At 42.0% G+C, this 25662-nt stretch overlaps 1 protein-coding gene across 4 annotated transcripts in view; it reads left to right on the top strand.

The window, feature by feature from the left end:
• The window catches only part of PPM1H (protein phosphatase, Mg2+/Mn2+ dependent 1H), a 238035-nt gene extending 229248 nt beyond the window's left edge, over positions 1-8787 (top strand). For 2 of the 4 annotated variants that reach the window (XM_057703288.1, XM_057703289.1), the window contains one exon: positions 4183-8787. In XM_057703288.1, coding sequence (XP_057559271.1) covers positions 4183-4330 — 148 coding nt within the window. In that variant the 3' untranslated portion in view covers positions 4331-8787. Of the gene's footprint in view, positions 1-3833 lie in introns of all 4 variants that reach the window. The other 2 variants (XR_009048495.1, XM_057703290.1) reach the window with 2 other exon arrangements.
• Positions 8788-25662: the final 16875 nt, after the last annotated feature.

Raw genomic sequence — 25662 nt, 5'->3', positions numbered from 1 at the left:
AGCACAGGCTCAGTAGTTGTGGCTATTAAGAATTAGCTATCTACCAATAATGAAATGCACTTAAAATAACAAAAACTTTAGAAGTCCTACAGTGCCTTGTGGGTTTTATCATTGGCGCATATCAGGGTGAGAAGTTAGCCTTGAAAACGACTGTGATTTCTTGCCTAAGAAACCTGGGGCAGCATTAATTAAGGATGACAGATGAGAAAGTCCCACCTTGGCAGTGAAACTAAGTTAACATGTACTGACCCTTCCTAAATCTCAACTGGGGCCTACCAAGAAAAGCAAGAACTGTGCCACGTGTCACGGAAGTCCAGACACAGGAGAACCTGGAGCCTGTGGCGGTGTGGGAGGCCCCCCACCCCCATAAAAAAAGGAGAACTCAAGAAGAAAAGACAGGAGATGCCAGGGGTGAAGGAGAGGGTCACAAGGACAACATCTGTGCTGGAGAAAGGCCACACGGAATGAATATAGAGCAGAAGTACAGGCGAGCAGATGAGTCGGGTATTGGGCCTGATGGTGAGATATTAAGGAAGAAAAAGGGAAGGAAGAAATTGAGAAAGCAAAAACGGATTTCTCTGTCAGGAGTCCACCTAAGGGAAGACAGAATAGATGACAGAGGAATGCAGGCTCAAGGGAAGTTATCTTGGCATAGGCAATAGCCAGTTTTGAGAGTAAAACCTTAATTTTCTAGAGCCCTTAGGTTTCCCGGGTAACCGTCTTTTCTAGGTGACCTAATGCTGCTTTTTAAAATACCGAAGCTAATTTTGACTATTTTTTTCAATACCTGAAGTCTCCAGCAATAGCAGTATCAGGCTGGTTTCTTGTCTTTAACTATGGATATCTTTTGTGACTTAAATAAAACGAGGTAGGCATTGTTTTCATTTTAACTTTTTTTTTTTTACTGAAGTATACTTGATTGTGTTAGTTTCAGGTGCACAGCAAAGTGGTTGTTTTAAATATAAATTTTTTTTGGAATCTTTTCCATTACTATTATGAGGTAGTGAATATGGTTCCCTGTGCTACACAGTACATCCTTGTTTATCTGCCTTACATGCAATGGTGTGTATCTGTTAATCCCATACTCCTAGTTTATCCCCTCCCGCTTTCCGTTTTGGTAACCCTACCTTTGTTTTCTATGTGTGTGAGTCTGTTTCTGTTTTGTAAATAGATTCATTTGTATCAATTTTTTTTTAGATTCCACATATAAGCGATATAATATTTTTCTTTCTCTGTCTGACCACTTAGTATGGTATTCCCTAGGCTCATCTGTGTTGCTGCAGATGGCAACATTTCATTTATTTTTATGGCTGAGTACAGTCTACTGTCTGTGTGTGTGTGCGCCACATCTTTACCCATTCATCCGTGGATGGGCTCTTGGGTTGTTTCCACGTCCTGGCTGTTGTAAACACTGCTGCTATGAACACTGGGATACATGTATCTTTCAAACTAGAGTTTTCATCTTTTCTAGATATATGCTCAGGAGGGGGGTTGCTGGATCATATGGTAGCTCTATTTTTAGTTTTTTGAAGGAACCTCCATACTGTCTACACCAATTTACATTCCCACCAACAGCATAGGAGGGTTCCCTTTTCTCCACAGCCTCTCCAGCATTTATTGTTTGTAGACTTTTTGATGATGGCCATTTTGACCAGAGTGAGGTGATTCTCATTGCAGTTTTGATTTGCATTTGTCTAATAATTAGTGATGTTGAGCATCTTTTCATGTGCCTCTTGGCCATCCGTATGTCTTCTTTGGAGAAATGCCTATTTAGGTCTTCTGCCCATTTTTTGATTGGACTTTTTTTGTGCTTTTTTGATATTGAGCTGTGTGAGTTGTCTGTATATTTTGGACATTAAGCCCTTGATTTAACCTTGTTCTGATCTCAGTTGTTGCCCCATGACTGCAGGACCTGCTGAGGGCTTGTACGGCTATTTGCCTCTAGACTTGCCACAGAGACTGGTCCTGACTTCTTTCATCTGTTTCTTTTAACATCGTGGAGTAACTTCTTTTTGCTGCCAGCCATCTTTGCTTATAACTTGCCATCAATTTCTGCGTCTAGTTTGTTCACAAGATGAGTTAAGGTGTGTTCAGCCCTGACAGATGAATCTATAAGCTAGTATCTTGCCTGAGCCAGCTTTCTGAATTTGAAAGGCTAAGGTCAGACCTTGGTCAGTCACCAGGATAAAAAACATCACCTGATGTTGCTGGTAGCCTTTCCCTGTGAGGTTTGTCTCAGACATACAGTCCAATGTAAAACCAAGAGTAACCTGGGTGAGCATCTGAGAGCTCTTCCGAATACCGTACATGAGTGGCTGTACGTGGATACGGGGAGCCAGGGGCCTCCTTGGAGTCCTTGCTGTTTATTTCCTGATCTCAGCAGGAAGAGAACCCTCAGAAGGGCTTACTGTGGGCATCGTCCCTCAAGTGTAAATTGAGATACTTCTACTTCAAAACTGATAATTCTCCCAATAAGGATAGAAAAAGAGGGCGTCTCTCTTACCCACCTACCACCCATCCTCTAGGAGGAAAGTCGTTTATTTTGTATTACCTAAAACAGCCTCTCTCTGCCACCTGTAGTGTGTGCTACACTTCTCTCTTCTACCTGGGCTTAGTGGACTTGAGTTTCAAAGACTCTGCAGCCTGAAATCTTAATAATCCTGAGATCATTTGCTACAGAGCTTGTTCTTAAGTGATGTAACGATGGGGTAGATGCAGGAGAGTGGCTTAATCCGTAAGGGGTTTGAACAGAAGAAACGCGAGAGGCTTCTGGTGCTCTGACTTCCACGACTGACAGTTCTGAGGCGAGGCGGACCTTCCGCGCAGGGAGGGGCCGCCGGTAGCATCCGGGTGGTCCGCTCTTCAAGGTCCCCAGGTTGGCTTCCAAGAGGCCTTCCTTAGCGGGTGACGTTTATTATCTTGGTGATTTACCAGAGTCTGGCTTTTAGCGTCTCAGGTTCAGAAACTGGTTTAATCAACACACAGAACAGACTCATCAGCGGAGCTGGGCTCACCGTTACCAGGCGTCCATGATGGATCTGCACGCTGCAGAGATGCCAGTTGACATTTATATGGAGAAACAGGACTGTCGTTCTTGAAGTACAAAAGACAGGCTCACTCTTTCTCTGTCGGCAGCCCTACGCAGGGAGGCGGGTCGTAATTAGGAGGTTATCCGGTGAACATGAAATCAGTGTAAAGGTAAACTGTGTTCAAAGGCATAGGCTGAGACAGTCATCCATCCTCGCTAAATGCGGTTCTACCAGTGGGACTAAATTTCTTTGAAATCTGTTGGATAAGACTCTCTCTGCCTCAATCAGTATTTGGACAGATACCTGCCAATGTTTCTCTCTTTGTTTTAGGCCTCCAGGCTAACCCAGGACACACCCACCCAAACCACCTTCCACATTAGTCTTTCTCTAGATTTTATACTTCCCATCCATTTATAGCATAGTCATTACTCTTCTTTGAGTTTCTAGTCTAAATCTCAGCGAGCAGTCTCATTTTCAGATTCTCAGGGATCCCTCGCTGTTCTTACAGGGGTGAAGAGAAGAGCGTGGCCTTGATGAGAGCTGGACGGACCAGCTCACCCACCCCAAGGTCTCAGTCACGTTCCAGTAAAACCGTTGCATATTTTCGCTATGTTCCTTTGCAACCTGTGCTATCATTAACATTTTTCTTTAAATCAACTCACTTTTTAAAAACAAATTTATTTAAAAAGGAGATTTACCCCTACCATAAGTGGGAAGTGACCATCCTTTGTCCTAAAGCAGCATGGCTCTAAAAATAAACATATTGGAAACAAAAGCTCTTATTTTTCCCATGTACTTTTTTAGCTACACAGTGTTTGCTATAGAAAGCACGGAGCAGATACGTGTTAAAGATACACCAGCAGTAAACTGGGACTCTGTCACTGACATCAAAATTCTCAGAAGAGAGCTGAGCCGCAGGACAGCCTAGGAGGTTATTTGAGGTGTGTAGCCCCTTGTCCAGCTACCACCTAGCCAGGAATCTCACCTCAGGCAGCCCACACTTGAGGAAAGGATGGCCTCAGCTTTTTGCGACTTAGGGACGTTTTAAAAACTGTTCACGCAGTCGTAGTGATGCCTCCTTCCCAGCCTCATCCGACCGCCAGTCCCGCCGGATGCCACACTGACAGTCTCATTCCTGCTTCTCCCTGCACAGGTACACACTGGCGGCCCAGGACCTGGTGATGCGTGCCCGTGGGGTCCTGAAGGACAGAGGATGGAGGATATCCAACGACCGACTGGGCTCAGGAGATGACATTTCTGTATACGTCATTCCTTTAATACATGGAAACAAACTGTCATGAAAACAGCCCAGGGTTTTGGAAGGACAGAGGGGAAGAAAGCGAGGATGCCTCTGGGCAGGGTGGGGCTGGGAAGTACCCCAGCAGGGTTCCAGGTGACGCCACCTCTTCCCAGCCCAAGTGGGCAGCTTGCTGCTGAAAGGCCTCTGGCTGAGCTGCACGAGGACCCTCGGGTTTCAGTTTCCTCTTTAGTAACAGGTCTGGATACGCAACAAGAGCAAAACATAAAGGCTGCTACTGAATGCTGTGTTTCTGCTGGTTCCTTTCATAGGCCTCCTGGGTGGCCACTGGCCATCTGGGGGCACATGCATCGTGTTTATTTTATCCAGAGTAGCTGGGGCAGCCACGTCCGGGTGTCGCGGGCAGAAGACTCCGCAGCCTGCCAAGCTGCCCCCTTCTCTACGGGTTAGAAGTGCTGCGTTGGAGAGCTGGGGACCAAGCCTCAGAAGATGCGCGTGCCCGTCTTCCAGTGAGCCTGAGACTGACTTCAGGGAACACTCTGCGTGTGTGTGCGTCTCTTTCTCTGTTCGTTTTTTGGTGAAAGTGCGGTGCAGCAGGGATTTTTTTTCTTTTTTGATATTCCTTGAATCTTAATTGCTTCCCTTCCATAGAACAGACCTGGGGCTTTCCAGGCCCCTGCCGCGAAATCTGTGTGTCAGAGTCCAGCCCAGACCGTCCCCCTGTCCTGCAGCCCACACCAGCCAGGCAGCCATCTGGAGCGGCACCCTGGCTGAGCTCCGCCTTTGTTATGTAACAGTGCGTCCCTGGGTTGCATTTTCCCACCAAACCTGTGTGTTTTTCATGAAAATACGGGTGTTTCTTTGGACCAGTCGTTCCTCTGTCGTCTTCAAGGGTCCCCGTGGTGCGGCTCGGGGCTTCTCTGAGCCTGGGTTTTCGCTTCTGGGATGGCTGGCCCTCCCCCCGTCGCTGTGCTGCAGGGACACACACAGAGCAGTGCTGAATGCAGCCGTGTAGACGGTCCTTGGATCCATCAGTTCACCGCACCCGACCTGAGGATCCGTCCCAGCCCCCTCCAGACAGTGCGCGAAGGATGGAGTCCTGTTGCGGCGCGGCGGTGCGCCTCCCCGTCCTGTCTGGGCAGGGCCCGCTCACAGCGGCCGCCAGATGAAGGTGCGTCAGGTTGACTGGCCATCCGCAGGCCGTGCACCCTGCTCCTTCTCCACAGTCACCCCCACCCCCACCCCCCGGTCCCGAGACCCCCGGTCCCGCTGTCGCTCCACCTCTGGGGGTGCCTCACAGCAGCAGCAAAGGAGGGGTCAGATGCCGGGAGGACCCGAGAAATCGATCTTTAGAGATGACTTCTGTCCCTTAGGGAGCCCGCTTCTCGGCACGGGGGGCACCTGGTAGAGCAGTGTCCGATCCCCGAGTCTTCCTCCTGTGGCAGCATCAGCACCTTGACAACACTTTGTAATAAAACATGCTTCCGCCCATGAAAGAGAAAGGTCCTTGGTGGGACTCCCCCAGAAGGCTGGAGAGCCAGTTCCACTTCTTGAGTTTGGTCAATCCTTCCCCAGAGGGAAGGACAGGAAGCTTTGCTCTGGGATAGTTAATCACCTGCGTTTGCATTCCTGGAAGGGAAATATTTCCTTAGGAATGGCCTGGGGCCTTCCTACCTAGGAACGTATCCATCCCACGGTGCAGAAACGAGGGCTTATCTGGCGGGTGAAGTACGGTGGGAATTCACCCACCAAGTGTTTGCCGAAATGTCGCCTGGGAAGACCCGGTCTGACTGCTCCCTGGTCAGGAGTCACCTTCATCTGACGGCTTCCCTCCTCCCTCCGTGACTCTTAGCCACCGCAGCGTCTCTGTGGGGAGAACGCTGCACAAACCACGTGCTGCTCTGGCGGGACAGGATGCTCTGGGGCAGTGCGCCGGCCTCCTCCGGCAGCCGGCCTGCTTTGCGTTGCTGCACTGACTCAAAACCACGTACAGGTTCGGAAACTTGAGAACGTGTTCCACAGAGGACTCTGAGCCTCCTTCTTTGGGAAGCTGTCCTCACAAGTATTCGCCTCTTCCCCGTGTGCCCGTTGCTTCCTGGACTTCCCTCTGAGCCCTTCCTTGAGCTCTTCTCATTCTGTTCAAGGCGCCAGCGTCAGCGTTTGGGTGTGCATATCATATAGATGTCGTGTCAACCTTCCACTCAATTCTCCAGTCCATTTCCTGCCAGAGTACGTCTCAGCAAAAACTCTAGAACCCCCTTATCCAATTTATCCTAAAGTCTTGAGCACTTAGTCCTACTGGATTTAGTTAGAAATGTACCTAGGAATTCTTTTCATAAGCCCCCTTGGGTGGGAAGATCTTGGTAGCAGGCCGGAGCCATTTGTCTGTTTGGGGGATTGGTGGGAAACCACAAATGAGACGCATAGAGCAAATGTGGGAAAAAATGAGTTGTTCGTGCCCGTGGCAGGTCTGCCCAGCGCCAGCGTTGCTCTGCGGATTGAGCTTACTTGGTTTGAGCCTTATTTGTCACCCAGGCCCTGCGTCATCCCGTCCCAGAGCTCTGTGTCTGCACAACGCTTGGCCCTCGAAGCATTCCTGGAAGGGTCAAGAGGCAGCACACTCAGAGTTCTGCAGAGCATGTTTACACGTGGTTCTGTTATCTTGCGTATCTGACTTACAGTCAAGTCTGTTTGCCCAGGTAGCCTCAGCGGAAGTCTTACTTCATAAAAAGCTTTCAGTTTCCTAGTCAAGACGTTATGGTTTTCTGGGGGGGTGTGTGGCCACGTCCTTTAATGAAAGGCTCTCTCGGTTCTAAATCTGTTTGTTGGGCTGGCCCCTGCTCTTCAGAATATTTGGTGACACTCTTTATCTTACAGAGAGCAAACTCACACTCCCTCCACACGGCGTCATTCTCAGGCAACAGCCAAACCTGTGTTCTCTCGAAACCTGAGATCAGAGTGGTGCCAGCAGCCAGGCGACGGGCGGCCGTGCTCTCCTGTGGTCATGCGTGCCTGACTGCTGTTCTTAGGGAGGGAACAGAGACGTGGAAGCCGGGTACTCAGCTGTCTAACAGGACAAAGCCCCCACAGTGGGAATTTGTTGTTTTCCACAGTTTACAGCTTAGGGGAATTGGGGGGTATTTAACTTTTTAATCCCTACCAGTTTACTTCCATGGGGTTGCATGAAGTCAGCTGTGCTCACTCTTCTTTCACTCTTCTAAGTATTCATTTACTTCCTGGAAAGAATCGCCGCTGTCAGTAGATCCTGGTGGGCAAGGGTCTTCAGTTTACCGAGAGCACTAGTGCGGAAACATTTGGAAAAAAATCTCCCACATCTTTACGACTCTGGTCTAACGTCCTTCCTCATCTGCCAGTCAACTTTATTTACAAGGCCACGCGTGGTCAGTGGTTTTCTTTCCACCACAGTCTGAGGATCTTACCTTTCCTTGAGTGACCCAGCAGCTCCCCTGTTTTCAGACCGAACGTGTTATGCTTTAATGAGATTCTGTTTTCAGTGCGTTCGTGCTCCTGGGACACAGGGAGAAAGCAGTGGGTGTCACTCTATGCAAAAACCCACCAGGCTGACGCTCAAAGGTAGGAGATCTAATAAAATAGTAAAACGGTATCTGGCCACTGGACAGAATTTTACATTAGGAATTTGGATTTTTGAGGACTTGCAGTTACAGAGACATGTCACAGCCTGCACACCACGGCCCCCAGGGTGCGCTAGTTGCATGTGGGTGGTGTGGCTCCCATGCACACACTGGGAGTTTTCAAAGGACACGACGTGAGCAGCCCCACTGCCTCTCCCGTGAGCGCCGTGGTGGCTCTGTGTGGCTCGAGTGCAGTCCAGGGTGCGATCTGTGTAAATAGCTTTCATTTTGCCTCTGTCCTTAGATGTTTTGTTTATGTAGCGACCAGGTAGACAGTGACCAAATGAGGATGTAAACGTGTTGTTTTCCGCTGTGATGTACTTGAAGGAGAATCTCGTGTCCGCCACTCTTCCCATCCTCCATGGTATTTTGTGTTTGGGGAGCCCTGAGGTTCCTCTTTCCCTCCTACTTTGCCTCCATTTTCTTTGTTTCTTCTGGAAACCCCAGGGGGCCCTCAGTGGAGGTCATTTGTGGGGAGTGTACCATGGTCCGGGTTTCCAAGAAAATATTCTACATGCAGTGAATGAGAGGAATCTACCTGAAAGTGGTATCAGAACCATGTACCTTTATGCTTTGTGATTGTGCAACCTTGACTTTTGTAGCCCGAAAATGAAAACTGTTTAGTAAAGGGGATCTATTTTGTGTGTTTTGAAACTGAGGTGCAATGTTCCCTGGAAAAAGCTAAAGAAATGTATATGCTGAATGCCATTTTAAAATAAAATATTATATATATGTATATAGGACACCTTTAGCAAAACTTTTTGTGTCATTTCTTTTAATTCACTAAGAAGTTTCTTCATATCAGGTAATGGAATGAGATGGGAACGGATGCCAACAGTGTAAATCTTCGTAGGAGTCGGCAGTGAGGGCTGTACCTTTCACCGGCGCCTCTAGAATTACTATGGATATTACTCCCAAGAACTACTCCCAACAGGTAATTCTCTTTCTTTTTAACTGAGGTATAACTGACATACAACACTGTATTAGTCTCAGGTGTATGACATAATGGTTTGCTGCGTGCACACTGTGAAACCATCCCCATGTTAAGGCTAATGAACCTCCATCACCATACATCATTACAAACTTGTTTTCCTTGTGATGAGAATTTTGTTTAATTTATTTTTTGGCTGCATTGGGTCTTCATGGCTGCGCGCAGGCTTTCTCTAGTTGTGGTGAGCGGGGGCTGCTGTATTGTGGAGGGTGGGTTTCTCATTGCGGTGTCTTCTCTTGTTGTGGAGCGTGGGCTCTAGGCTCGAGGGCTTCAGTAGTTGCAGCGAGCGGGCTGAGTAGTTGTGGCACACGGGCTTAGTTACTCTGCAGCACATGGGATCTTCCCAGACCAGGGCTCGAACCCATGTCCCCTGCACTGGCAGGCGGGTTCTTATACTGTGCCAGCAGGGAAATCTGTGATGAGAACTTTTAAGATTTACTCTCTTATCAACTTTCAAACATGCAATACAGCATTATTAGCAAATAATATGCAATTACAGTATATTCACCCTGCTGTACACTACATCCCCAGGACTTATTTATTTTATAACTAGACGTCTGTACGCGTTTCACCAACTCCCCACCCTGTGCCTCTAGCAACCACCAGTCTGTTTCCTGTATCCATGAATTAGCTTCTTTTTTATTATTAATTATTTCTTCAGATTCCACATATAACTGGGATCATACAACATTTGTCTTTCTCTTATTTCATAAGACTTGGCATAATGCTTCAGGGTCCCTCTGTGTTGTCACAAATGGAAAGATTTCATTCTTTTTTATGGCTGAATAATATTCCATTATATTTATCTATACCTATCTATATATCTATCTATCAAAATACATACACACAACAGTTTCTTTATCCATTCAGCCTTTGATGGACATTTAGGTTGTTTGCATATCTTGGCTATTGTAAATAATGCTGCAGTGAACATGAGGGTGCATATAACTTTTTAAATTAGTGTTTTCATTTTCCTTGGAGAAATACCCAAAAGTGGAATTATTAGATCATATGGTAGTTCTCTTTAATTTTTTGAGGAATCTCCATTCTGCTTTCCATAGTGGCTGCACCAATTAACAACCTTTTTCTCCACATCCTTGCCAACACATTATTTCTCGTCTTTTTGATAACAGCCCTTCTGAGAAGTATGAGGTGATATCTCGGGGATCTGATTGGCATTTCCCAATGATTAGTGATGCTGAGCCTCTTTTCATGTGCCTGTTGGTCATCTGTGTGTCTTCTTTGGAAAAATGTCTATTCAGATTCTCTGCCCATTTTTAACTGATTTTTTTGAGTTGTATAAGTTCTTTATATATTTTGGATATTAACAGTTTCTCAGATAAATGTCTATGATTTGCAGATATTTTCTCCCATCAGTAGGTTGCTTTTTCATTTTGTTGATGGTTTTCTTTGCTGTGCAGAAGCTTTTTAGTTTGATGTAGTCCCTCTTTATTTTTACCTTGAGTGCCAAACCCAAAAAATGTTTTCCGAGACCAATGTCAAGGAGCTTACCAGCTATGTTTTCTTCTAGGAGTCTTATGGTTTCAGGTCTTACATTCAAGTCTTTAATTGTTTGTGGTTTAAGTAGTGGCCCAGTAGTGGCTCATTCTTTCACATGTGGTTGTCCAGTTTTCACAGCACCATTTATTGAAGAGAGTGTCCTTTCCCCTATGTATATTTTTGGCTCCTCTGTTACAAATTAATTGACCATATATGCATGAGTTTATTTCTGAGCTCTGTTCTGTTCCACTAATCTTTGTGTCTGTTTTCATGCCAGCACCATACTGTTCTGATTACTGTAGCTTTGTGATAGAGTCTGAAGTCAGGGAACCTGACGCTTACAGCTTTGTTCCTCTTTCTCAGGGTTGCTTTGGCTCTGTGGGGTTTTTGTGGTCCATGAAATTTAGGATCGTTTGTTCTATTTCTGTGAAAAATGCCACTGGACTTTTGATAGGGGTTGCATCGAATCTGTAGATTACTTTAGGCAATATGGACATTTTAACAACATTAATTCTTCCAGTCCATCAGCAGTATAGATTTCCACTTATTTGTGTCTTCACTTTCTTTCATCAATGTCTTATAGTTCTCAGTCTACAGGTCTTTCACCTGCTTGGTTAAATTTATCCCTAGGAATTTTATTCTTTTTGACGCAATTGTAAATGGAATTGTTCCCTTAATTTCTCTGAGAGTTTGTTGTTAGTGTATAGAAATGCAACAGATTTCAGTATGCTGATTTTGTACCTTGTAACTTTGAATTATTTATTAGTTCTAATAGCTTTTTAGGAAGTCTTTAGGTTTTTTGTTTTGTTTTTTAACGTATACAGTCATGTCATTTGCAAATAGTGACAGTTTTATTTCTCTCGTTCCAATCTGGATGCCTAATTGCCCTGGCTGTGACTCCAATACTATGTTCAGTAAAAGTGGCAGGAGCGAGCATCCTCATCTTGTGCCTGACATTAGAGGAAACGTTTTCAGCTTGTCACCACTGAGTATGATGTTAGTTATGGGCTTGTTACATATGGGCTCTATTATGTTCGGGTAGATTCCCTCTATACCCACTTTGTTGAGTTTTTACCATAAATGAATGTTGGAATTTTGTCAAATGCTTTTCCTGCGTCTATTGAGATGATCATATAATTTTTATCTTTCCTTTTGTTGTGGTGGTATATCACATTGTTTTGCAGATACTGAACTACCCTTGCAGCCTTGGAATAAATCCCACTTGATCATGATGTATGATCCTTTTAATGTATTGTTGGATTTGGTTTACTAATATTTTGTTGAGGATTTTTGAATCTATGTTTATCAGGGATACTGGCCTATAATTTTCTTTCTTTGTGATGTCCTAATCTGGTTCTGGTATGAGGGTGATACTGGCCTCATAAAGTGAGTTTGGAAGTGTCCCCTCCTCTTTTTTGGGAAGAGTTTGAGAAGGATTAGTGTTAATTCTTTGAAAGTTGATTAGAATTCAGCAGTGAAGCCATCTGATCCTGGACTTTTGTTTGGGGGGAGGTTTTACTGATTTAGCCTCCTTACTAGGAATTGGTTTGTTCAGACTTCCTGTTTCCTCCTGATTTAGTCTTGGAAGGTTGTATGTTTCTAGGAATGTATCCATTTCTTCTAGGTTGTTCAGTTTGTTGGCATACAGCCGTTCAGAGTAGTCTCATGACTCTGTATTTCTGTGGCATCAGTTGTAATGTCTCCTCTTTAATTTCTTTCAGCCTCTCTTTTTCTCTTGGTGAGTCCCACTAAAGATTTGTCCATTTTATCTTTCAAAGAACCAGCTCTTGGTTTCATTGATCTCTTCTGTTGCCTTCTTAGTATCTATTTCATTTATTTCTGCTCTGATCTTTGTTATTTCCTTCTTTCTAACTTTGGGCTTTGTTCTTCTTTTCTAATGCCTTGAGGTATAAAGTTAGGTTGTTTATTTGAGACTTTCTTGTTTAATGAGGATGCATTTACCACTATGAACTGCCTTCGTAGACCTGCTTTTGCTGCATCCCATAGGTTTTTGTATGCTGTATTTCCATTTTCACTTGCCTCAAGGGTTTCTTTATTTCTCAGTTGACCCATTGATGTGTTCAGCAGCTTGTTGCTTAATTGCCACATATTTGTGAATTTTCCAAATTTTTTAATTACAATTGATTTCTCCTTTCATAGCACTGTGGTGAGAAAATATGCCTGATATGATGTCAATCTTCTTAAACTTATTAAGACTTTTTTGTGTCCCAGCACATGACCTATCCTGGAGGATGCTCCATGCACACTTGAGAAAACGTATGTTCTGTTGCTGTTGGATGGAATGTTTCACATGTCTGTTAAGTCCATCTTGTCTAATGTGGCATTTAAGACATGTTTCTCTCCTGATTTCCTGTCTTAGTAATCTCCCTGTTGATGTAAGTGGGTTATTAAAGTCCCTACTACTATTGTATTGCTGTTTCTTCCCTTAGGTGTGTTAATATTTGCTGTCTACATTTAGGTGCTCCTATATTGGATGTATAAATACTTACAAATGTTGTATCTTCTTGTTGAATTGACTGTTTATCCAAAGAGGTATTCTTTTTTTTTTTTTTTTTTTTTTTCTTCAGATTTTTATTGGAGTATAATTGCTTTACAGTGCTGTGCCAGTTTCCACTGTACAACAAAGTGAATCAGCTGTATTTATACATATATCCCCGTACCCCCTCCCTCTTGAGCCTTATTTGTAGACTTTTTGATGATGGCCATTCTGACCAGTATGAGATGATATCTCATTGTAGTTTTGACTTACAGTTCTCTAATAGTTATTGATATTGAGCATCTTTTCATGGGCCTGTTATCCATTTGTATGTCTTTTTTGGAGAAAAGTTCTGCCCATTTTTTGATTGTGTTGTTTGATTTTTTTCATGTTGAGTTGTATGAGCTGTTTGTATATCTTGAAAATTAAGCCTTCGTTGATCACATCATTTGCAAATATTTTCTCCCAGTCTGGTGGTTGTCTTTTCATTTTGTTTATGGTTTCCTTTGCTGTGCAAAAGCTTATAAGTTTGATTAGGTCCTGTTTGTTTATTTTTGCTTTTATTTCTTTTGGCTTGGGAGATTGAGCTAAGAAAATATTGCTATGATTTATGTCAGAGAATGTTTTACCTATGTTCTCTTCTTCGAATTTTATGGTGTCATGTCTTTTTTTTTTTTTTTTTTTTTTTTTTTTTTATTTTTTTGGGGATACACCAGGTTCAATCAACTGTTTTTATACACATATCCCCATATTCCCTCCCTTCCTTGACGCCCCCCCCCTTGAGTCCCCCCCACCCTCCCTGCCTCAGTCCTCTAAGGCATCTTCCATCCTCGAGTTGGACTCCCTTTGTTATACAACAACTTCCCACTGACTATTTTACAGTTGGTAGTATATATATGTCTGTGCTACTCTCTCGCTTCTTCTCAGTTTCCCCTTCACCCCCCGCCCCCTCCCATACCTCGAGTTCTCCAGTCCATTCTCTGTATCTGCTTCCTTGTTCTTGTCACTGAGTTCATCAGTACCATTTTTAGATTCCGTATATGTGAGTTAGCATACAATATTTGTGCTTCTCTTTCTGACTTACTTCACTATGTATGACAGATTGTAGTTCTATCCACCTCATTACATATAGCTCCATCTCATCCCTTTTTATAGCTGAGTAATATTCCATTGTATATATATGCCACATCTTCTGTATCCATTCATTTGTTGATGGGCATTTAGGTTGCTTCCATGTCCTGGCTATTGTAAATAGTGCTGCAATAAACATTATGGTACAAGTTTCTTTTGGGATTATGGTTTTCTTTGGGTATATGCCCAGGAGTGGGATTACTGGATCATATGGTAGTTCTATTTGTAGTTTTTTAAGGAACCTCCAAATTGTTTTCCATAGTGGCTGTACCAACTTACAGTCCCACCAACAGTGCAGGAGAGTTCCCTTTTCTCCACACCCTCTCCAACATTTGTTGTTTCCAGACTTTGTGATGATGGCCATTCTGATTGGTATGAGGTGATACCTCATTGTGGCTTTGACTTGCATTTCTCTGATGATTAGTGATGTTGAGCATCTTTTCATGTGTTTGTTGGCCATCTGGATGTCTTCTTTGGAGAAATGTCTATTTAGGTCTTCTGCCCATTTGTGGATTGGGTTATTTGCTTTTTTGGTATGAAGCTGCATGAGCTGCTTGTATATTTTGGAGGTTAATCCTTTGTCCGTTGTTTCATAGGCAATTATTTTTTCCCATTCTGAGGGTTGCCTTTTAGTCTTGTTTATGGTTTCTTTTGCTGTGCAAAAGCTTTTAAGTTTCATGAGGTCCCATTCGTTTATTCTTGATTTTATTTCCATGATTCTAGGAGGTGGGTCCAAAAGGATGTTGCTTTGATGTATGTCAAAGAGTGTTCTGCCTATGTTTTCCTCTAGGAGTTTGATAGTGTCTGGCCTTACATGTAGGTCTTTAATCCATTTGGAGTTGATTTTTGTGTATGGTGTTAGGAAGTGTTCTAATTTCATTCTTTTACATGTTGCTGTCCAATTTTCCCAGCACCACTTATTGAAGAGGCTGTCTTTTTTCCATTGTATACTCGTGCCTCCTTTGTCAAAGATAAGGTGCCCATATGTGTTTGGGCTTACTTCTGAGTTCTCTATTCTGTTCCATTGATCTTCCTTTCTATTTTTGTGCCAGTACCATACTGTCTTGATCACTATGGCCTTGTAGTATAGTTTGAAGTCAGGAAGCCTGATTCCACCAACTCCATTTTTCCTTCTCAAGATTGCTTTGGCTATTCGGGGTCTTTTGCGTTTCCATACAAATCGTAAGATTTCTTGCTCTAGTTCTGTGAAAAATGCCATTGGTAATTTGATCGGGATTGCATTAAATCTGTAAATTGCTTTGGGTAGTACAGTCATTTTCACGATGTTGATTCTTCCAATCCAGGAACATGGTATGTCCCTCCATCTGTTTGTGTCATCTTTGATTTCTTTCATCAATGTCTTAAAGTTTTCTGCATACAGATCTTTTGCCTCCTTAGGCAGGTTTATTCCTAGGTATTTTATTCTTTTGGTTGCAATGGTGAATGGGAGAGTTTCCTTAATTTCTCTTTCTGCTCTTCCGTTGTTAGTGTATAGGAATGCAAGAGATTTCTGTGCATTAATTTTGTATCCTGCTACTTTACTAAACTCCTCAGTGAGTGCTAGCAGTTTTCTGGTAGAGTCTTTAGGGTTTTCTATATATAATATCATGTCATCTGCAAAGAGTGACAATTTTACTTCTTCTTTTCCAATTTGGATTCCTTTAATTTCTTTTTCTTCTCTGATTGCTGTGGCTAACACTTCCAAAACTATGTTGAATAACAGTGGTGAGAGTGGACACCCTTGTCTTGTTCCTGTTCTTAGAGGGAATTCTTCCAGTTTTTCTCCATTGAGAACAATGTTGGCTTTTGGTTTGTCATATATGGCTTTTATGATGTGGAGGTAATTTCCTTCTATGCCCATTTTCTGGAGAGCTTTTATCATAAATGGATGTTGAACTTTGTCAAAAGCTTTTTCTGCATCTATTGAAATGATCATATGGTTTTTATCCTTCAATTTGTTGATATGATGTATCACATTGATTGATTTGCGTATATTGAAGAATCCTTGCATCCCAGGGATAAACCCCACTTGATCGTGGTGTATGATTTTTTTAATGTGCTGTTGCAGTCTGTTAGCTAGTATTTTGTTGAGGATTTTGGCATCTATATTCATCAGTGATATTGGTCTGTAGTTTTCTTTTTTTGTGACATCTTTGCCTGGTTTTGGTATCAGTGTGATGGTAGCCTCGTAGAATGAGTTTGGGAGTGCTCCGCCTTCTGCAATATTTTGGAAGAGTTTGAGAAGGATAGGTGTTAACTCTTCTCGAAATGTTTGATAGAATTCGCCTGTGAATCCATCTGGTCCTGGGCTTTTGTGTGTTGGGAGATTTTTAATCACTGCCTCAATTTCTGTACTTGTGATTGGTCTGTTCATGGTTTCTATTTCTTCCTGGTTCAGTCTTGGAAGATTGTATTTTTCTAAGAATGTATCCATTTCTTCCAGGTTATCCAATTGATTGGCATATAGTTGCTTGTAGTAGTCTCTCATAATCTTTTGTATTTCTGAGGTGTCCGTTGTGACTTCTCCTTTTTCATTTCTAATTCTGTTGATGTGCATCTTCTCCCTTTTTTTCTTGATGAGTCTGGCTAATGGTTTATCAATTTTGTTAATCTTCTCAAAGAACCAGCTTTTAGTTTTATTTATTTTTCTTATGGTTTCTTTCCTTTCTTTTTCATTTATTTCTGCTCTGATCTTTATGATTTCTTTCCTTCTGCTCACTTTGGGGTTTCTTTGTTCTTCTTTCTCTAGTTGTTTGAGGTGTAAGGTTAGGTTGTTTATTCGATCATTTTCTTGTTTCTTAAGGTAGGACTGTATTGCTATAAACTTCCCTCTTAGAACTGCTTTTGCTGCGTCCCATAGGTTTTGGGTTGTTGTGTTTTCGTTGTCATTTGTTTCTAGATACTTTTTGATTTCCTCTTTGATTTCTGTAGTGATTCCTTGGTTGTTTAAGAGTGAATTGTTTAGCCTCCATGTGTTTGTATTTTTTGCAGTTTTTTTCCTGTAATTGATATCTAGTCTCATGGCGTTGTGGTCTGAGAAGATGCTTGATATGATTTCAATTTTCTTGAATTTGCTGAGGTTTGATTTGTGACCCAAGATGTGATCTATCCTGGAGAATGTTCCGTGTGCACTTGAGAAGAACGTGTATTCTGTCGTTTTTGGATGGAATGTCCTATAAATATCCATTAAGTCGAGATGGTCTAATGTGTCATTTAAAGCTTGTGTGTCTTTATTTATTTTCTGTTTGGATAATCTGTCCATTGATGTAAGTGGGGTGTTCAAGTCTCCCACTATAATTGTGTTCCTGTCGATGTCCCCTTTTATAGCTGTTAGCATTTGCCTTATGTATTGAGGTGCTCCTATATTGGGGGCATAGATATTTACCATTGTGATATGTTCTTCTTGGATGGATCCCTTGATCATTATGTAGTGCCCTTCCTTGTCTCTTTTAATAGTCTTTACTTTCAAGTCTAATTTGTCTGATATGAGTATTGCTACTCCAGCTTTCTTTTGACTTCCATTTGCATGGAATATCTTTTTCCATCCCTTCACTTTCAGTCTATATGTATCCCTTGGTCTGAAGTGGGTTTCTTGTAGGCAGCATATAGAAGGGTCTTGGTTTTGTATCCATTCAGCCAGTCTGTGTCTTTTGGTTGGAGCATTTAATCCATTTACATTTAAGGTGATTATTGACATGTGTGTTCCATTTACCATTTTCTTAATTGTTTTGGGTTTGTATTTGTAGGTGTTTTCCTTTTCTTGTGTTTCCTACTTAGAGAAGTTCCTTTAGCACTTGTTGTAAGGCCGGTTTGGTGGTGCTGAATTCTCTTAACTTTTGCTTGTCTGGAAAGCTTTTGATTTCTCCCTCAAATCTGAATGAGATTCTTGCTGGGTAGAGTATTCTTGGCTGTAGGTTTCTCTCTTTCAGGACTTTCAGTATATCCTGCCATTCCCTTCTGGCCTGCAGAGTTTCTGTAGAAAGGTCAGCTGTTATCCTGATGGGTTTTCCCTTATATGTTGTTTGTTGCTTTTCTCTTGCTGCTTTTAATATTTTTTCTTTGTGTTTAATTGTCGTTAGTTTGATTAATATGTGTCTTGGTGTATTTCTCCTTGGGTTTATTCTGTATGGGACTCTCTGTGCTTCTTGGACTTGGTGAATTATTTCCTTTCCCATGTTGGGGAAGTTTTCCACTATAACCTCTTCAAATATTTTCTCAGACCCTTTCTTGTTTTCTTCTTCTTCTGGGATGCCTATAATTCGAATGTTGGTACGTTTAAGGTTATCACTGAGGTCTCTGAGGCTGTCTTCTAGTCTTTTTATTTTTTTATCTTTTTCCTGCTCTGTGGTGTTTATTTCTCCCATTCTATCTTCCAACTCACTTATTCGTTCTTCTGCCTCAGTCATTCTGCTGGTTATAGCATCTAGAGTATTTTTAATTTCAGTTATTTTGTTATCCATTGCTGTTTGTTTTTCTGAGTTCTTATGAACTGTTTCTTGTACTTTCTCTATTTTGTTATCGAGATTTTGTATCATTTTTACTATCATGACTCTAAATTCTTTTTCAGGCATTTTTCCTATTTCCTCCTCATTTATTTGGTCTTGTGGGTTTTTTTCCTGCTCCTTTGCCTGCATGGTGTTTCTTTGTTTCCTCATGGTTGTCCAAGCTTTTGGGGTTGCTTGTCCTGGTGATAGAGGTGTTTATAGAAGACTGTCCAAGCCTCAGGCTAATGTCCAAGTATTGGATTAGACGAATATTCAGTCGGCTATGTCGGGCTCCCCGCTGCCCTTTCTGGTGTCCGAGGCCGTCTGCTGGTGTTCGGCTGGTTCTCTGTGGGAATCACTGCGTCCTTCCGTGCATTCCCAATGCAACTGTCCAAAGAGGTATTCTTAAGTGAGAGGGCCAGTGACTGATAACCTTGCTGAAGACAGTAAGACTCAAGACTCCCCTTTGTCATTTAAGTATTTTAATTACAAAGTGTTAGTATAGTGTACCACCTTATAGAGAAAAGTTACCTTAACAAATGGGATAAGACATCAAAAAAAATGCTAATTCTGCGTAATTCTAGAGTCCAGTAATGTAGAAAATACCAACACAATGTTAAAAATAAAGTATTGATTCACAAAAGAAAGCTAAAAGTAGACTATAGCTCACCTGAAGCTTAGTTCAGAAGAGCAAACTAAGAAAGCACTCATATTAAAATGAATGTATTGCCAAGTCTACCCACCTCTTTTCACCTTCACTTTTACCCTAATGCTTATGATGCCTCCTCCTCCCCACTCAGTAGTAGAAACACATGAAAAGAGTCCATCTTTGGATTAGATGGATTGATTGATCGATTGACTGATTGATTTATATTTGGTTCCACAGGGTCTTAGTTGTGGCAGGCGGGCTCTTTAGTTGTGGCATGCATGTGGGATCTAGTTCCCTGACCAGGGATTGAACCCCAGCCCCCTGCATTGGGAGCTCAGAGTCTTAACCACTGCACCACCAGGGAAGGCCCTGGATTAGATACCTTTAGATTGAGACATTTTTTTCTCTGCGGAAGATGGAGGAGTCTTCTGGCATTCTCTCACGAGTAGTGCTTAGTGTATCAGATTACCTCTTGAAAGCTGTGGTAGGTTGTCTCCAAAGCTGGATGCCAAGTATGCCTTCTATGTCAGTTTGCAAATGCTCATTTTCTCCTCAAGAGGTGGTATGTGTATCCTGATCCTTTGAATTGGTCTAGCCTGTGACTTCCATTGATTAATAGAATGCAAAAACATTTGGTAGTGTGTATATGTCAATGCTACTCTCTCACTTCATCCCAGCTTCCCCTTCGCCCCCCACCCTGTGTCCTCAAGTCCATTCTCTACGTCTGTGTCTTTATTCCTGCCCTGCCACTAGGTTCATCAGTACTGTTTTTTTAGATACCATATATATGTATTAGCATACAGTGTTTGTTTTTCTCTTTCTGACTTATCTCACTCTGTATGGCAGGCTCTAGGTCTATCCGCCTCACTACAAATAACTCAATTTCGTTCCTTTTTATGGCTGAGTAATAGCCCATTGTGTGCTGTTTCTTTGTTATCCATTCATCTGTTAAAGGACATTTAGGTTGCTTCCATGTCCTGGCTATTGTAAATAGTGCTGCAATGAGCATTATGGTACATGTTTCTTTTTGGATTATGGTTTTCTCAGGGTATATGCCCAATAATGGGATTGCTGGGTCATATGGTAGTTCTATTTTTAGTTTTGCAAGGAACCTGCATACTGTTCTCCATAGTGGCTGTATCAATTTACATTCCCACCAACAGTGCAGGAGGGATCCCTTTTCTCCACACCCTCTCCAGCATTTCCTGTTTCTAGATTTTTTTGATGATCTCCATTCTGACCAGCGTGAGGTAATACCTCATTGTGGAGTAATACCTCATTGTGGTTTTGATTTGCATTTCTCTAGTGATTAGTGATGTTGAGCATCTTTTCATATGTTTGTTGGTTATCTGTATGTCTTCTTTGGAGAAATGTCTATTTAGGTCTTCTGCCCATTTTTGGATGGGGTGGTTTGTTTTTTTGATACTGAACTGCATGGGTTGCTTGTATATTTTGGAGATTAATCCTTTGTCAGTTGCTTCATCTGCAAATATTTTCTCCCATTCTGAGGGTTGTCTTTTCATCTTGTTTATGGTTTCCTTTGCTGTGGAAAAGCTTTTAAATTTCATTATGTCCTATTTGTTTATTTTTGTTTTTATTTCCATTAGTCTAGGAGGTGGGTCAAAAAGGATCTTGCTGTGATTAGTGTCATAGAGTGTTCTGCCTATGTTTTCCCCTAAGAGTTTTATAGTGTTTGGCCTTCCATTTAGGTCTTTAATCCATTTTGCGTTTATTTTTGTGCACAATGTTAGGAAGTGTTCTAACTTCATTCTTTTACATGTAGCTGTCTAGTTTCCCCAGCACCACTTATTGAAGAGGCTGTCTTTTCTCCATTGTATATTCTTGCTTCCTTCGTCCAAGATAAGGTGCCCATATGTGCGTGGATTTATCTCTGGGCTTTCTGTCCTGTTCCATTGAGCTATATTTCTGTTTTTGTGCCAGTACGATACTGTCTTGATTACTGTAGCTTTGTAGTATAGTCTAAAGTCAGGCAGCCTGATTCCTCTAACTCCCGTTTTTCTTTCTCAAGATTGCTTTGGCTATTCAGGGTTTTTTGTGTTTCCATAAAAACTGAAATTTTTTGTTCTAGTTCTGTGAAAAATGCCATTGGTAATTTGATAGGGATTGCATTGAATCTGTAGATTGCTTTGGGTAGTATAGTCATTTTCACAGTGTTGATTCTTCCAATCCAAGAGCATGGTATGTCTCTCCATCTGTTCGTATCATCTTTGATTTCTTTCATCAGTGTTTTGTAGTTTTCTGCATACGGGTCTTTTGTCTCCTTAGGTAGGTTTATTTCTAGGTATTTTATTATTTTTGCTGCAGTGGTAAATGGGAGCGTTTCCTTAATTTCTCTTTCTGATTTTTTGCTGTCAGTGTATAGGAATGCAAGAGATTTCTGTGCATTAATTTTGTATCCTGCTACTTTACCAGTCATTGATTAACTCCAGTAGTTTTCTGGTGGCATCTTTAGGATTTTCTATGTATAGTATCATGTCATGCATATGATTTTAAAGACATTCTCTAATCAAATAAAATAAGACTCCTTAAGTACACACACACACACACACACAAAATGTCTATTTTGTTTGATATTTGTATAGCCACTCTCGCTCTTAATCTGGTTACTTTTTGCACAGTACATCTTTTCCCATCCTTTCGTTATGAGCCATTTTGTATTTTTTGAATCTAAAGTGTCTCTTATAAAGAGAATATAGATAGATCATATTTTTTAATTCATTCTGGCAATTTCCACCTTTTGATAGAAAATGTTTAGTCCACATACCTTTAATGTAACTATTGATAATGTAGGGCTTATGTTTACCATTTTATTGTTTTCTGTGTGTCATGTCTTTTTTTGTTTCCCTATTCTTCCATTACTGCCTTCTTTTTTAAGTAATTTCTAGGACACCATTTTAATTCCCTTGTTTCTTTACTATATTCTTAAAGTCATTTTCTTAGTGGTTTCCCTGAGATTACAATTAGCATCTTAACTTAAAACAACCTAGTTTGAAGTAATACCAAATTAATTTCAGTAGTATACCAAAACTTGACCCCAATAAACACTTCTAATCCTTTCCTCTCCCTTTGTGCTGTTATTTACCATGAAAATTACATCTCTGTATAACAGAAGCCTATCAAAAGTTTAATAATCACTGTTTGATGCACTGTCTCTTAAATTATATAGATGAGAAGACTTATAAACAAAAGTACAGTCTTTTATATTTCCCATGTATATTCTGTATTTCTTCCTGTGGATTCAAGGTACTATCTAGTTATCCTTTCATTTCAGCCTGAAGGATTCTTTTTAGTATTTCTTGTAAAACATGTCTGCTTGGGACAAATTCAGTTGTTTATCTAGGAATGTCTTAATTTCGCCTTCATTTTCTGAAGGATAATTTCACTGGATGTTGAATTCTTGTATGACAGGTTTGTTGTTTTTTGTTTTGTTTTTTCCCTTTCAGCACTTTAAATATATCATCCCACCACCTTCTAGCCTCCATGGTTTCTTTGAGGACATTAATCTCACTGAGGATCCCTTGTATGTGATGAGTTACTTTTCTCTTGATGCTTTCAAGAGACTGACTGTGATGTTTCTAGGTGTGATCTCATGGAGCCTCTTGGATATGTAGATTAATGGTTTTCATCAAATTTGTGTCACCCCTTCAATGTTGTGGAAAGCAATTTACGACTCTACCTTAGCCTTCACATCCTGCTTCCTCAGAGCTGGAAGGTCAGCCAGGTCTTTCCTGGGCATGCACACTGCCCTGCACATATGACTTTTAGGTCTTCAGTAATATGCTGTAGCTTTTCAAAGCCCTCTACAGACATCTTCACCAGTTTTTTTCCTTTCTCAGTTTTTTGGTCAGCTTCTTAGTAACCTCAGCTGGTATGACTGCCTTAGATAGCTATGATGTTAAACAATTGTTGCTGATTGTTTTCAGCTAACACCTTGGGGACAGAGTTGTTTACAGAGCTGCTCAAGTGCAGACAAACCCTGAGAATGCGACCTTTCCAGAGAGTGAGATTCAAATAGTGACAGTTCTCTTGGGCTGGGGCTTTTGGGAGAGCTACAAACTCAGTCTGCCCCCAGTCTGCAAACGCAGTCTGCTAGTCTGCTGGATCTCAGAGATACTATAGTTGCGAGGCTGTCGTTGTTCAAGGCCATCACTGATGTGGCGAGAACATAAGGAAATGGGTCCAGTTAAAATGCCACCTTGTTCCTATCAAGAACCAGCTATTGTTCTTGAATAAAAACACTCCTGGGATTGTTGCAACCCTTTGCTTAGTTTCCAGAGTTCTGAAAAAGGTGATTTTTGGCAATTTTTGCCCGTATTCTCTTTGTTTATATAGAGTAGTGGATTTTCAGAGGTCGTTATTCTACCATTCCAGAAGCACTTCTCCAGATGAGGAAATAAATGTTCAGGTAGGTTAAGTAGTTGCCCAAGGACCCGGAGCCAACCAGCACCAAAGCCAGGATTTCAAATCCAAAGTTCTACTTCACACTCAACTGCCTCCCCCTACAACTGTTTTCTGGAACTTCTCCTAAGAGACTAAGGTTACAAAACCTCCATCCTGTACATACTTATTTAGATGACATTTTTAACAATGCCCTTTCACATTGCTCTCCATTCCTGAACTTTGAACTAATTAAGCAGTATCACCTGACCCATCAATATCATCTATAAGATGTATTTCTGCCACAGGCATTTTATTTCCCTCTCACTCACCTGACTCTTGCTCAGCTGGAGCTCTATGCCAGCATCTCCTTAGCACTTACTATGAAGGTTTATGTTGGCAAGGCTTATTTTCAGGAGGAAACTGAGTACCAGAGTCAAATACAAGGCCCTGACCCAAGCAGAGTAAATGGTGTGCTACCCCAGGGGTATTAGCCACTATACCTGGACTTTATATCCATTTTTCAGTAACAAGTGAGCTGCAGGTAAGCTTCAGCTCTACATGCTTGCCAATTAATAGTTGAAGATGAGGAGATACCCAGGGTCTGGAAGAACTGAACAAAATTATGTTCAAATTCCTCTTGAACAAGAAGTGTGCTTCAAACATCCTACATTCTTGAGCACTGACCTGTAATAAAAGTAATGGTAAAAGGTAAATCTTTTACCAGGCTGTCCAGCTGCACTATTTATTACAAAACCTGAAGTGCCGGCATGGAGAGTCATTTGCTGCAGTGGTATCAATATTACAGCTCTTGACATCTCTCTTTATGGGCTCAGTTGACCTGAAATAAGAAAACCATTTCACATACTAACAGGGCATTTTTCGATGATCTACTTGACCTTTGCCTCTGGGCTTAGCAATAAGAGTGATAAGATGACATTTTTAGCAGAACAAAACTCAAAAGAGTTTAAGCTTAAGGGAACCTAAGTCCAACAGTGCAGTAGCCATGAACATTTAATTAGTTAATACCCGTCTTTTCCTGCAGGGATTTTAGTCCCTGCCTGCATGCTAAAATCACCTGGGAGCTTAAAAAAAAATTCTTGAACCAATTAAATCTGAATCCCCCCCAGGGAGGAACCCAGCCATCAGTATTTTTGAAATGTTCTCCAGTTGATGCTAATGTGAGAACCACTGTGTAAAAATATTAAGGACACACACACCAGAACTAGCATTGGCAGATTTCACAAATAAAAATTATAAGTCATCGAGTTAAATCTGAATTTCAGATAAAGAATTTTTAAAAATATAAGTATGTCCCATGCCATATTTGGGGCATACTTAAAAAAATTATTTGCTGTTCCTCTGACGTTCACATTTAAATGGGTGTCCTGTATTTCAGCTGTAAAATCGACACAGGACAAAACTGAACATTAAACAGTAGGGGCATGACGAAAACTCTACCAACGAAGAAATTTCACTGGCTAGTGGTTTCTTATCCAAAAAGATCACCTGGAACATAACAAAACGAAAGTCGTGCCCAGCCAACGCCATCGTGAGGGAGAGAGTTTCCAAGTCACGGAGGAGGAGGGAGGGCCGCAGGAATGTTCCAGGGAGGTTTCCTAGGGCCTGTGTCCCCTCTGCTAGGGCTGCCATAACAAGACACCGCAGGATGGGTGGCTTAAACGACAGACGTTTACTTTCTCACAGTCCTGGAGCCCAGAAGGCCACGATCGCGGTGTTGGCAAGTTTGGTTTCTCCTGGGGCCTCTCTCCTTGGCCTGGCTTGGCCTTTGTGTTGTCCTCATGTGGTCTTTTGCTCGTGTGCCTGCATCTCTGGCGTCTCTTTGTCCAAATTTCCTGTAGGACACCCGTCACATTGGATTAGGCCCCCGTTACCTTAATTACCTCTTCAAGGCTCTGTCTCCAAATCCAGTCACGTCCTGAGGTAGTGTGGGGTTGGGGCTTTCAAGAAGTGCATTTGGGGGGACACACTTCAGCCCGTGACCGTGCCCCTAATGGACCGCAGGCCTGGGGGGAGGCTGTGGGGTGCCGTGGTCCGATGTCCTCTCCCAG

This window comes from Hippopotamus amphibius, chromosome 12 (genome assembly GCF_030028045.1).
Source record: "Hippopotamus amphibius kiboko isolate mHipAmp2 chromosome 12, mHipAmp2.hap2, whole genome shotgun sequence".
NCBI classification, from domain to species: domain Eukaryota; kingdom Metazoa; phylum Chordata; class Mammalia; order Artiodactyla; family Hippopotamidae; genus Hippopotamus; species Hippopotamus amphibius.
The sequence above is the reverse complement of the archived record's forward strand: the minus strand, read 5'-3'. Positions and strand labels throughout refer to the sequence as shown.